The sequence below is a fragment of the Crocodylus siamensis genome, unplaced genomic scaffold (genome assembly GCF_052110815.1).
Source record: "Crocodylus siamensis isolate JL-2025a unplaced genomic scaffold, ASM5211081v1 HiC_scaffold_579, whole genome shotgun sequence".
NCBI classification, from domain to species: Eukaryota; Metazoa; Chordata; order Crocodylia; family Crocodylidae; genus Crocodylus; species Crocodylus siamensis.
Window position 1 is genome coordinate 1 of NW_028324987.1, and position 11,686 is coordinate 11,686.

At 55.7% G+C, this 11,686-nt stretch overlaps 1 protein-coding gene across 3 annotated transcripts; it reads left to right on the forward strand.

The window, feature by feature from the left end:
• Positions 1-3,503: 3,503 nt before the first annotated feature.
• Positions 3,504-11,245, forward strand: LOC149851656 (uncharacterized). 3 transcript variants are annotated; one of them, XM_090030527.1, is made up of 5 exons: positions 3,504-5,678; positions 5,985-8,100; positions 8,581-8,646; positions 9,563-9,705; positions 9,870-11,245. In XM_090030527.1, exons 2-5 carry the CDS (start codon positions 7,916-7,918, stop codon positions 9,917-9,919), a joined length of 444 nt encoding a protein of 147 aa, XP_089886653.1. In that variant the 5' UTR covers positions 3,504-5,678; positions 5,985-7,915; the 3' UTR covers positions 9,920-11,245. The 3 variants fall into 3 exon arrangements, 1 of the variants encoding a protein (XP_089886653.1); XR_016439607.1 differs by having other exon boundaries at positions 3,506-5,678; positions 9,185-11,245; XR_016439606.1 differs by having other exon boundaries at positions 3,506-5,678; positions 9,190-11,245.
• The last annotated feature ends 441 nt before the right edge of the window (positions 11,246-11,686 follow it).

An 11,686-nucleotide genomic window follows, 5' to 3' on the forward strand; every position in this document is an offset into this window, starting at 1 on the left:
TTTCCCACACAGCGGCAAAGGTCGACGGACACAAGAACTGGGTTCATCGCTCTCGTCTGAAACCGGTGCCTACTCCATCCGCAGAACAGTGGACCGTCCAGCCCACCGACGACCTTGGACTAAAGTTGATATTTAAAAGGGGAAAAGTTTAGAATTAACAGTATGAATTCTAGTTTAATTTTCAAGTCTACTGTAGCATTTTCCCTTTTCACTCTAGGCTTTCTTTTCCTGTTACCTTCTACTGCATTCTCCTTACGTGCAGGGTGGGGAGGGGACCCAGCAGACCTCGTTACAAACACCTTCGAAGCATTGCAGGTTACGTTTGCCAGTGAGTTTAACCTATCTAACTGTTGGATATGTTCCCAAATCCCTTATCCCGCGGCAGGACTCCCATGGCGAGCCATTCCTAGTAAGTGGTCAGATATCTGTCAGGAAGAAATAGCTATTAATACTACAAAATACCATGACTCTATCTTTAACCCCTCAGCATACCCCTCCATACCTGGAATCGCTCCTGGGCGACCACACTTCGCTAACAACTGTACCAAAGAGGCTCCTTTCAGTCTCTCTAGCTCCTCATGGGAGCCAGAGAGGAATGACTCCTGTATCCCCCAGCCTGTCCGCTTACGTTCAGTTCCCCCTGGGCTGCTTCGTTATGCTCAAAATGAAACCACGACCCGTACCTGGTTCGCCGGCAATAGTTCATGCCAATATTATCTCTCTCCTAATCAAAACGTATCCACGCCTTTGTATAATAGCTCTGGTCGTGACACCGGTGAAGGCTTGTTTTTCTTTACTCCGGATCAATCCAGTCGAATGCGAGAAAGGTAATGGAATAGTAGAAAATAGGAAAACTTTTTGGATTTGTGGTGCCTCGGCCTACAAATGGCTACCTGATGGCTGGTATGGAAGTTGCTACACAGGGTTTCTTGCCGCTCCCCTTCGAGGTTTAACCCACCTCCCACCTGGCCGCCCAAGACGACAGAGATCCCTCTATGCAACTCCGCCACCTCCGAGTGAGGGAGACCGATTTGGCATGATCCTTCTCCCGGCGTATGGGGTGGGCCGGTTAGCCAAGCTGTGTCGGCAACTTTCTGGGTTTCTTACAAAATTTGCCAATGACACTTTAGCTATTGAAAAGAGTCTTAACTCCGAGATTTATCAACTTCGTTTATTATCTCTTCAAAACCGTCAGGCTCTAGATTATGTTTTAGCATCTCAGGGCGGTATGTGCTCTAACTGGGAACGAATGTTGTACTTGTATCCCAGAAAGTTCCCAAGATATTAACAACCACATGTTGTCGGCCGAACAGGCTTTTGAGCAGTGGAAAAGTCAGAAACGGGAAACCACTGTTTTCGATTCTCTCTGGAGCTGGGTGCCCAACCTCGGAGGCCTAGGAACGGGCATCCTTCACCTCCTGGTCACCGGTGTGGTGTTGTGTTCAATTACCCTCCTCTTATTTGCGTGCTGTAATGCCCTCCTGCGCAAAGTCTGTGTGCCCCACCCCCCGAGTGCTTCACTATAAGATCCCAATCCTCAAACACTTAATCCCTTTTTATCTTCAGAGTATGAGAAAACTCAGCCAAAACTTTGTTGAGTATTCTCAAAGGGGGGAGTTGTTGGTGTCACCGGGCATAACCCCGGGTAACTCAGAGGGATGGAAGACCACGAGTGTCAATGAAGCCCCTCTGCTCCGGGCTCAGACAAGCCAGGACCCCCCCTTACCCAACCTTTGTAACCCTTTCTATGGCGCCTGCGATCTCCTGTCCTTCTGGAAAGCAGGCGAGCAAAAACTGTTATCTGTGGAATGCAAGGGCACCGCTGGGAGAGAGAAGGGAGGAGGGAAAGGGGAGGAAGAGGGGAGCCAGCTGGTGGAAAGTCACTAGGAAAACTGACCAGGGTATAAAATTACACTGTTGCAGGGTTAAGGGCACAGGATTTGAGACCATACAGTCTCCCTGTGCCTTTTACTTGAGCTCAGATAAACTCTGTCTGCTTTCCCCCCCCGTGTATTTATTTGGCGCCACGCACACCGGGCAACGAACCCAATTGTTGCCTCCCTCGGGCACCTTGTGCCGGCAGCAGGGTGGGGGAGCAGGGAGGGCTCATCACCACCACGCCGGGGACCTGGGGGCCGGGGGACTCTCTGCCTGCTCTGGGCTCCCCAGTCCCTGAGCCCCAGGGCGGCAGCTGCCCGACCCCAGCTCCAGCGCTGCGCGGCTGCCTTGCTGAGGCCCTGAGGGCTGCTCTTGGGCTCCACAACGTCCCTGCCCCACGGCCCCATCCCCCTCCGCTGGGGGGGGTCCTGGTCTGAGCCCCCGGCTCCGTGCTGCGCAGGCAGCTCCTTTCTGGGCTGTGGCCCCAGGTCGGAGCTGTCCCCAGCGAAACCCCCTCCTCTCTCCTGCTTGCTGGTGCTGTGCAGCTCTGTGCAAAGCAGCCCGGGGGGCAGACGGCCTCATCCAGCCCGCACAGATGCCTGGTGGTGCCAGGGAGGCTGGGCAGAGCCCTGGGCCTGGCTTCTGTCCAGGGAGTCACCGGGGCGCCTGTCACCCGGGCACATGCACGTTCCTGCTGGCCGGGGCTGGTGGGGGCACGGGGGCGTTGGGCCGGGGGAACCGGTCCCTCCACTCGGGGAGCTCTTACCCCCTCGTCTGTCTCGCTCAGTCTCTTTCCAAGCCTCGGAGAGAGAAGCCATGGAGAGCTCGGGTGTAAGATGGACCCGACCCAGGGGTGGGGAGGCTGGGGCCTGGGCTGTGGGTAAAGCAGCGGGGCTGTGGGTGGCCCCAAGAAGCTCCCTCGGGGCAGGACAGGACAGTCCTGCTGTGGGTCTCAGCTCCCCGGGGTTTGAAGGTTGAAGAACCGGGCTAGGGAGGGACCGTGGTCATGCCGGGACTGTCTGTCCCCTCCGTGCCCAGGGGCCAGTGCTGCCCCCCTGGGAGCTCAGTGGCTCCTGGGGGTGGGTGGGTTTCCTGTGCCTTGTCCTTGCATGCAGACCCCTGACCTGGGGGCTACCTCACCCCTGCCCCGTCTCCCTTGGGCTGGGCAGAGCTGTTTCGTGGCTGGGGTCAGGTCTCGCCCTGCCTCCTGTGCAGCTGGCACCTCTGGCTGCGTGTGCGGCCGCGGGGCTCCTGGCCATCCCAGCGCCTCGGTGCAAGCCCTGGGGCCGGGGCAGGCGGTCGGCCCAGGGGCGCAGCCACCAGCCCCGTGACCTGGTGCACCCCTGCCAGCCAGTGCCCGGTCTCCATCGGCGCAGGACAGGGAGTGTGAAGGGCCTCCTGGCTGCGCTGGCAGCAGCTCGTGCCCACCTGGCTGTGCCGAGCACGGGGTAGGAGGTGCAGGCTGGGGCTGGAGGCACCAGGCTAGCACCTGTGCTTCCTCCCTGCGCAGGGAGCAACAGCTGCTCTGACACCTGCATCCGAGGCAAGTGTGAGGGGCTGTGGCCTGAGGGATCCCCCAGAGGAGACGCCTTCCCTCTCCAAGGGCCCCGCCGGCCCCGGGCCCCGGGCCCCCCGTCCAGGCAGCCGCAAGGGCCGCGTGCCAGGAGCGCCGAGAGTCTGGCTCTGTGCCACGGAGAGGGGCAGGCCAGGCAAGCACCACAGGCTCCACCACACTCAGCGTGCAGACGCCTCTCTTCGCACACCACGAAGCCCAGCAGCAGCAGCAGCAGCAGCAGCGGGGTCAGGAGCAGGATGAAGCAGCTTGCACCTTTCAGCAGTCTGTCCCAGACACTCTGTGCTGCCGAGTGGGTAAAGCAGTGTGGAAAGCGGTGGCTTGGGTCCCTGCAGATAGCAGGGGGAGTGCAGGGCTGGGTGCTGTGACTTGCCATGGCTTGGATTGAGGGCACCCCCCTGCACCCCCAGCACGCAGCAGTATCCCTGGCTTGGGCATCCGAATTGCTTGTTATGCCTCTGTCAGAGACAGCCCTCTCCCTCCCCTGTGCCTTTTCCACAGGGCCAGCACAGGCTGTGGGCTTCCAGGCCGATTGACTCGGAGGCCTGCGTTTCCTGGGCCCAGGGCTGGGGGACTTGGATTGCTCAAATGAGAAATCCCCGCCCCACACACATGTCTCCATCCCGCCCCCCATTGCACTGTAAGGTGGAAATGTTGAGATCTTGCTCCAGTGCAAGACACAGTTTACAACAAACAGCCTTGGGTACAGCTTGTGCTACTTGAAACATTTCCAGACGTGAGCTGAACTGGCTCGGTTCGAAAAACCGGCACGTCATAGTCTTTCCAGTTCCCAGGCACAAATAACACTGGGGGCACGTAGTTCTCCAGTGCATCTGTTGATTCATATTCTGCCAGTGCAGATTGCGTAGTGCAAGGCAATTCCCCCTGGGTGATAATTCTGTTGAAGTTTGTTTGCAGGTGGGAAGCAGCTGGTGTTTGGTACCGGCTTGTTGCTAACCCCAAAATAAGGTATTTCAATTTTTTCCAGAGGTCTGTTGGCAGCAGGGAATGCCTCCACTCGCTCCAGCGCAGCTTCTCTTCTTGTTCAACTGCTTTCAGGGGTTCCTTTAAACGCTGGGGATATTGGCACTTGTGTTTTTCGTTCTGACCTTTTTTGTGCTGTCTGCTGTATAGACCAACTCAATCAGAAACATCTATGTGGCAGGAAGCCCCTTTTCTTGCCTGCCCCCCACTGACCAAGGAGTCCCCCTTCCACCGTATAGTCTGCTCTGGACATAGAGAGCAAAGGCCTCTTGCCTGCATTGCTTTCCCTTCTTTGGGTATGTCTCATCTCTTCTATCTTTTCTTCCTTCCTCCATTCTTCTTCTCCTTTCTCACCAGAAGATATAGAATTACCTGGGTATTTTTTCTGGTATGAGGCATTGTCTTATGAAATGACAGAGGTGCTCTTCTAGGTATAATATGGTATTTTATATTTTGTATGTGTGCGTTTTCTATTTCCCCTTATTGTATTCTGATCTGTGAAATCAATTTGTGTGCCGTGACATTTCCAGCTCTTGTATTTTATACTCTTGCATTGAATATTTTATACTCTTTCTGTTGTAACTGACTGCATTCTCCTTTTAGAAGTAGGTTATACCCTGTAACTAGGGTGGCAAGGGCAGGAACGGCCTCCCTGTATCAGGCCGGCCCTGAATGAGCGAGTGGATCAGTAACCGAAGGTGTAACTCAGTAGCGAGCTACACAAACAAGTTAACAGCCACAAGTGACACCTAGAAATGGCAGATCACCAGGGAAGAAACCAATAGGAGCCAATGCGGCAGCCAGAACTCCCCGAACCTTCATTGCTGAAGTGACAGAGGCGCAGCGGTGAATTCATCAGAGCCGAGACCAACTTTTGGGGCTGAACGCTGCCAGATCGACCGCTCCCAAAGCCCTGTTCACAACAACATTAAATTAATCAAAATTCATCAACGGACTCTGGAAACTGCACATACCCACGGATGTGACCCCTGGGGCTGACAGCTGCCATCCAGTAGCCAGCACAGGGGACATCCCGCAAGGGTCAACAACCCCTGGATGGGGCAAGCTTGAAAACTGGGGAGTCAGCAAAGTCTGCAAGGCCAGATAAAAGGCCATGGAGAGTGACTCTGCCATCTAGCACCCGACCTACCGAGAAGAAGGACAAGCAGGCGACCCCCTTCCGGGGAAGACATGGCCTTGGAGGAAGCTGACCATGGACAGCAGGCTCCAGTGCCTTGGCTAGGTAGATATACTGACGGCAGCGCTCTGGCAGTCGCTGCAGCAGCCACTGTACACGATGCTACATGGGTTTGAATGAGCGTGTGTGTGTGCGTGCACGCGTGCACGTTAAGGTGAGGAGTACCACCCATAACTCAAAGTTTGTATTTATGATTTTATTTGGTAACTTCCCATCCCATCCAATAAACTAGAATTGATGATGATCCCGTGAGTTGGTCCTTTGTAGCCAACACCTAAACATCAGGGCACCCGAGATGGGATCATTGAGGGCAGGTCCTGCCTGACTAACCTGGCTTCCTGTTCTGATCAGGTCACAAAGTCCCCGGATGAGGGTGTTGGGGTGGATGTCGTCTTCCTGGACTTCGAGAAGGCCTTTGACACGGTTTCCCACCACATTCTCTTCAAAAACCGAAATGACTGCGGCATTGATGCCTACGCAGTTGGGTGGGTGGCAGATTGGCTCTATGGCTGCACCCAGAGGGTGGTTGTGCTGGATGGGTCGTTTTCGAGCTGGAGGATGTGGGCAGTGGAGTCCCCCAGGGCTTGGTCCTGGGGCCTGTGCTATTCAACGTCTGTATCAGTGATCTGGCTGTGGGTGTGGAAGGCACGCTGTCCGAACTCAGTGATGACACACAGATGTGGGGAGAAGTGGGCATGCTGGAGGGGCGGGACCGAATCCAGCTAGATCGAGCCAGGTTACAGAGGCGGGCAGATGAGAATAGGATGGAGTTCAATGCAGACAGGTGCAAGGTGTGTGTGTGTGTGCGAGCACGTGTCTGCCTGCACATGCAGGTAGCAGGGGGAAGAGTGGGGCATGTACCCTCCACCGCCAATCTGGCAGGGTGCCCCAGCCTCCCCTACCAGCACCAGGAGGGGAAGGATGCCCGTCACCCCGCTGTAGCCCAGGACACATTAATCCGGGGGGGGATGATGACGCGTGGATCTGCACCCAGAGCCCGTCATTCCTGACGAGCAATGTGCTAGTACTATCTCTAAATGTGCAAGTTAAACATTTCATTAAATCTCTGCTTCCAGACAAGTAGGGAAAGCACACGCGCGTTCATGTTTGCTTGGATGTTTCAGTAGGCAATATCCCGTCCGTCTGTGGGAGCTGCAGGTCTGCACTGCACGTGACATTGAAATCTGCCTGATGGAGGCATTTTTGCCACACGTTTCATTGTACCTTGCACTTAAAAAAATGCAAAAAAACCCTGGCAGATATACACGATGCCAAATTTTAGCCCTAAAACGAGCTCTACATTACACTTAGTGCTTAAAGTATACCATTTGGTGAGCCTTCGGACCTCGGCGACTTCACATGTTCTCATGAGAACAGACTCTGCCAGTCTGCAAGGTGTTTAGCACATCGGTACTGCTTTACTGCCATGGCATGGGGTCGGACTAGATGATCTGCTCAGGTCCCTTCCGACCCTAGAAACTATGAACTATGAAACTATAGGTATTTTTTTTTCAATGTTTGAGATCTCACCAAGCTGAAAAAACTACTTTTATTCTTCTACTTCACTCCCCTATTCCAAACAAGGCCATGGAGCCTGTATGAAAAATAGATCATGTGTTTCACTCTTATGTGACAGAAGGGATTTTATTCATTCAACCAAGATACATCCATCTTCCAGTGCTTTCATCTCCAGTGAAAGAGATACCGCCATTATGGTTAAAGAATGAGGCAGGAAAGGTAAACGCAGGAGGGTAGAGAAGGAGCACGGCCTCCAGGCACAGGGCCCACGCGATGTCCATGGAAAGAGCCTCTTCAGCCAGCGCCCTGGTGAAAGGGCTGTTTCACCAAAGGCAGCAGAGGGAGATGGAGGACACGGATCGGTTTAAACAGTTTGCCCTCCAGAAAGGGGAAGGAGTTGAAGGGGAACTGGGGGAAGCGGCCCACGAAGGTGGTAAAACGCGGAGAGACAGGGAAGATGCAGACGGTGAAAAGGCCCGATGTAGGCGGCACGTAATCCAGGGTATTTCTCCCAGCTCCACGCTGAGGAGCCAGCGGGAGCCCCCGGACCCCAGAAACAGAGGTTACAGCCAGCGCAGGGAGCAGGTGTGAGAGGGAGCTGGGCCGTACGCTCTGCGCACAGACAAGAAGCGGTGCGAGTTGGGAGCTGTTGCGGGAGTCCCTTTCCTCGTGTGCGGCCCCGGGGTCCTGGAGGAGAGCCTTGCAGAGCGCGGTCCTGGTGGCAGTCCCTGCAGGCCAAGGCCTGGTCTCACGCCCGGTGGCCGATGCAGCGTGTGGCGGGGCGCGGCGGAGAGGCGCGTGGGGAGAGCGCAGAGTGTGGCCGCGCATCACAACGGCCCCTTCTAGAACTGGCTCGTCGCCGTGCGGCTCGTGCAGTTGAACTGCTCCCAAGCGGTCGCTGGCTGGGGTCAGGTCACAGCTGCGTCCTTGCCGCGGTCCTGCCCGCAGGGTAAGTGTGGGCACCCGGCTGAGCATGCTGCCTAGCGGGCAAACCAGGGGGTGTTTGCACCCACCCTTGGGGAGTGCTAGGGCTGGGGGACTTGTGGCTGGGGGGACACGTGTCGGGTGGCGGAGGGGGGCCGTGGAAGTATGATGGGGGGCAGTGAGATGCCAGTGCCCTGGTGCTGCCCCTTGTGTTGCCCCCCACTGCCAAGCCACAGCCCCCACCAGCCCTGCTGCTGCCCCTCACTCCCAGCCCGGCCAGAGCCCCTCACCCCAAACTGCAGGACCCTGCCCCCCGGGCCATGATGGTGCCCCTCCCTCCCGACCCGCAGCCCCCCGGCACTGCCGGTGCCCCCGTCCCTCCTCATCTGGGCAGTGATAGAAAGTCGAATGAGGACTTCCTGAGTCCGCAGACACAATATGAACATAAAGTAACTGGGAATTGCTGGTTGTGCTTGACACTTGCTCTTTGTTTTCTTCCCTACAGCTACAGGAGACTGGCTAGTCTGCTGTCCCGGTACGAGGACATGGGCTGCTTTGGAGCTGGAGAAAGGTAAATCATCTAGAGGTGCCAATTCTCATTCTCTAGACTCTGTGCGTCTTGCCTAAGTTGGTAGATTCAGGTGTTCACTGAGGAATGCCGTGGTCAGCAGATCTTCACCGGGTGTGGTTAGGAAATGCACTCTTTCTCTGACCAGCTTCGTGCTTTAACCTCTTGTAAGCATTTATTTGGATGCGTTCGGTTGGGTGTCCGGACCGGCATAAACTCCCCTACCCTGGAAATCTTCCAGAGGAGACGGGACGGTCACCTCGCCGCGGTCACTTGAGCCCGGTGTCTTTTCCTGCCCGGTGCAGGGGCTGGAGCCGAGGATGGACACGGTCCCTTCCAGCCCTGGCAGGCCGTGAATCGATGAGCAGTTTGCTCCTCACATAACATCCTGGGTCCCCCTTTTCAGGCTGGACTTCAGGCTCTGGGCTCCTTTTGGATGTCAATGTCCATTTTCTAAACTGCTTGATACAAAGTCTCCTAAAACTTGCTGTTGAATATCGTCTCGCTTTTCTTCTTGCCTTACTGCTTCCCCTGTTTGCAGTTGAGACGTATGGCTCTGTGACAGTGTGCCCACGGCCCGTGTCTCCATTACGGCACGCTTTTGAATGTAAAGTAAATGTTGGCACCGCACTGTAAATCTGCAGCATGGCAAATGGGTGCATGTGCACCACGGGTGGTGTGTGGGGCCTGCAGTGGGTTGGAAGTGCCACAAACTGCACGTGCATGCTCATCGGGACAAGCTTTAGGCGTACCAAGAAACGGCACAGTGCGTGTTGAACTCTTTCTCTTTGTGTCTCTCGGATTTATTTCTGTTTGATTTTTTGAAAGGTAGAGATGTGCTTAGCACCTCAGCATGTTGGCTCCTTCCACCCCTAGAAGTAGTAATTGCGAATTAAGCAGCTTTTGACCTCGTTGACAGGGCAGAGGAGGAGGAGGGACAAGGGTGCGGCTGTATCCCTGTGCCGTCCTTCCTGGAGCGGTGCCGCGCTCGGGAGCCGAGGCCCCAAGCCAGCGGGCAGGAAGGGCGCGAGGAGCCGGCTCCAAGAGACCTAGAAAATGAGAGTAAGTGATATGTTTTTTCAAGCTATCACTGCGTCCTCTCCCAACCTGCAGTAAAGGATTGCGTTTTGGGGGGTAAATGTTACCGACAATTATATTGCCAGGGCCTGAGCCTGATATCACTTACACGACAGGATCAGGCCCTGTAGACGTTTTGGGTTTTCTAGCTCTGTCCCCGGTGAATCTCTCCTGGGAGCGTAGGGAAAGAGCGGGTTGAAATACAAATGTGCAGTGTGGAATCACAGGCCCCATCATGCGGATCGCAAACCGGGCACTTGGCATTTCGGGGGATTTGCCAGCGCGCAAGAGTGAGAGCAGCAGCCAGGAGGCAAATTGCCTTTGGATTTTCAGCCCCTCGGAAGTACGGCCAGAGCTGCTCTCTACCTGGTTCTCCCCTTTCAAAGAGAAAAGTCTCATCGGATGTTCCCACGCTCTGAGCAAAGGCAGCTTCCGGCAAAAGCCTGTTTGTCGTGAAGCGTCTCTTGCTAGTGACCACCACGGCACAGGATGTGCGTGTGACTGGTTTTTCCTATGTGAGTGATGGCCTTCTGACATCCAAGGACAGAAAGGATTGACACTACGGGCCAACGTGGTTCCCATCTTAAAAAAAGGCAGGAAGGAGGACCCGGGAAACTATAGGCCGGTTAGTCTCGCCTCGATCCTAGGCAAGCTGTTCGAGAAAATTATGCTGGCACACATCCAGGAGGGGCCGGCAGGGGACTGCATGCTTGGGGGCAACCAGCACGGGTTCATCAGTGGCAGGTCCTGTCAGACCAGCCTGGTGGCCTTCTACGATCAGATCACCAGATCATTAGACGCAGGGGGAGCAGTGGACATCGTCTTCCTGGACTTCCGGAAGGCTTTCGACACTGTCTCTCACCCTGTTCTCATTAAGAAATTGGGGGCTGTGGTGTAGACACCCACACAGTCAGATGTGTCACCAACTGGCTGGTGGGCCGCACCCAGAGGGTGGTAGTGGATGGGTCCTTCTCAACCTGGAGGGACGTGGGCAGTGGGGTCCCCCAGGGCTCGGTCCTCGGGCCCGCACTGTTCAACATCTTCATCAGCGATTTGGATGAGGGGGTAAAAAGCATCTGTTCAAATTTGCTGATGACACTAAGATGTGGGGGGACGTGGGAACACTGGAAGGATGCAACAGGCTACAATCAGACCTAGACAGGTTACAGGGGTGGGCGGACGAGAATAGGATGGGTTTCAGCACAGACAAGTGCAAGGTGCTGCACCTCGGGAGGAACAACTGGCACCATACCTACAGGTTGGGGAACTCCCCTCTTGTCAGCACGGAGGCGGAAAGGGATCTGGGGGTCATCATTGACTCCAAGATGAACACGGGCCGGCAGTGTGGGGACGCGGTCAGGAAGGCCGACCGCACCTTGTCCTGCATCCACAGATGCATCTCGAGCAGGGCCAGGGAGGTGATCCTCCCCCTCTGTGCGGCACTGGTCAGGCCGCAGCTGGAGTACTGCGTCCATCTCTGGCACCGCACTTCAGGAGGGATGTGGACAGCATGGAGAGGGTCCAGAGGAGGCCACTCGCATGGTCAGGGGACAACAGGGCAGGCCCTATGAGGAGAGGCTACGGGGGCCACAGGAGAAGGCTGAGGGGGGATCTTGTGGCCTGTTATAAATTAGTCAGGGGCAGGGATTGGGGGAGTCACTGTTCCCCCGAGCACCGCCAGGAGTGACCAGGAATAACGGTCACAAGCTGGCAGAGGGAAGATTTAGGTTAGATATCAGGAGGCGCGACTTCACGGTCAGGGCGGCTAGGGTCTGGAACCAGCTTCCAAGAGAAGTGGTGCAGGCTCCTGCCCTGGGGGTGTTTAAGAGGAGGTTGGATGAACATCTTGCTGGGGTCGTTTGACCCCAGTACTCTTTCCTGCCATGGCAGGGGGTCGGACTAGATGATCTGCTCAGGTCCCTTCCGACCCTAGAAACTATGAAGCTATGAAAGACCTGCTGAAACA

Bases quoted from the DNA above. Each gene is read 5' to 3' on its own strand.
- LOC149851656 (XM_090030527.1), top strand. From the start codon at position 7,916: ATGCAGCGTGTGGCGGGGCGCGGCGGAGAGGCGCGTGGGGAGAGCGCA. The intron at 8,101-8,580 runs GTAAGTGTGGGC...TCTTCCCTACAG, and splicing joins GCCGCGGTCCTGCCCGCAGG to CTACAGGAGACTGGCTAGTC. The intron at 9,706-9,869 runs GTAAGTGATATG...TGGGTTTTCTAG, and splicing joins AAGAGACCTAGAAAATGAGA to CTCTGTCCCCGGTGAATCTC.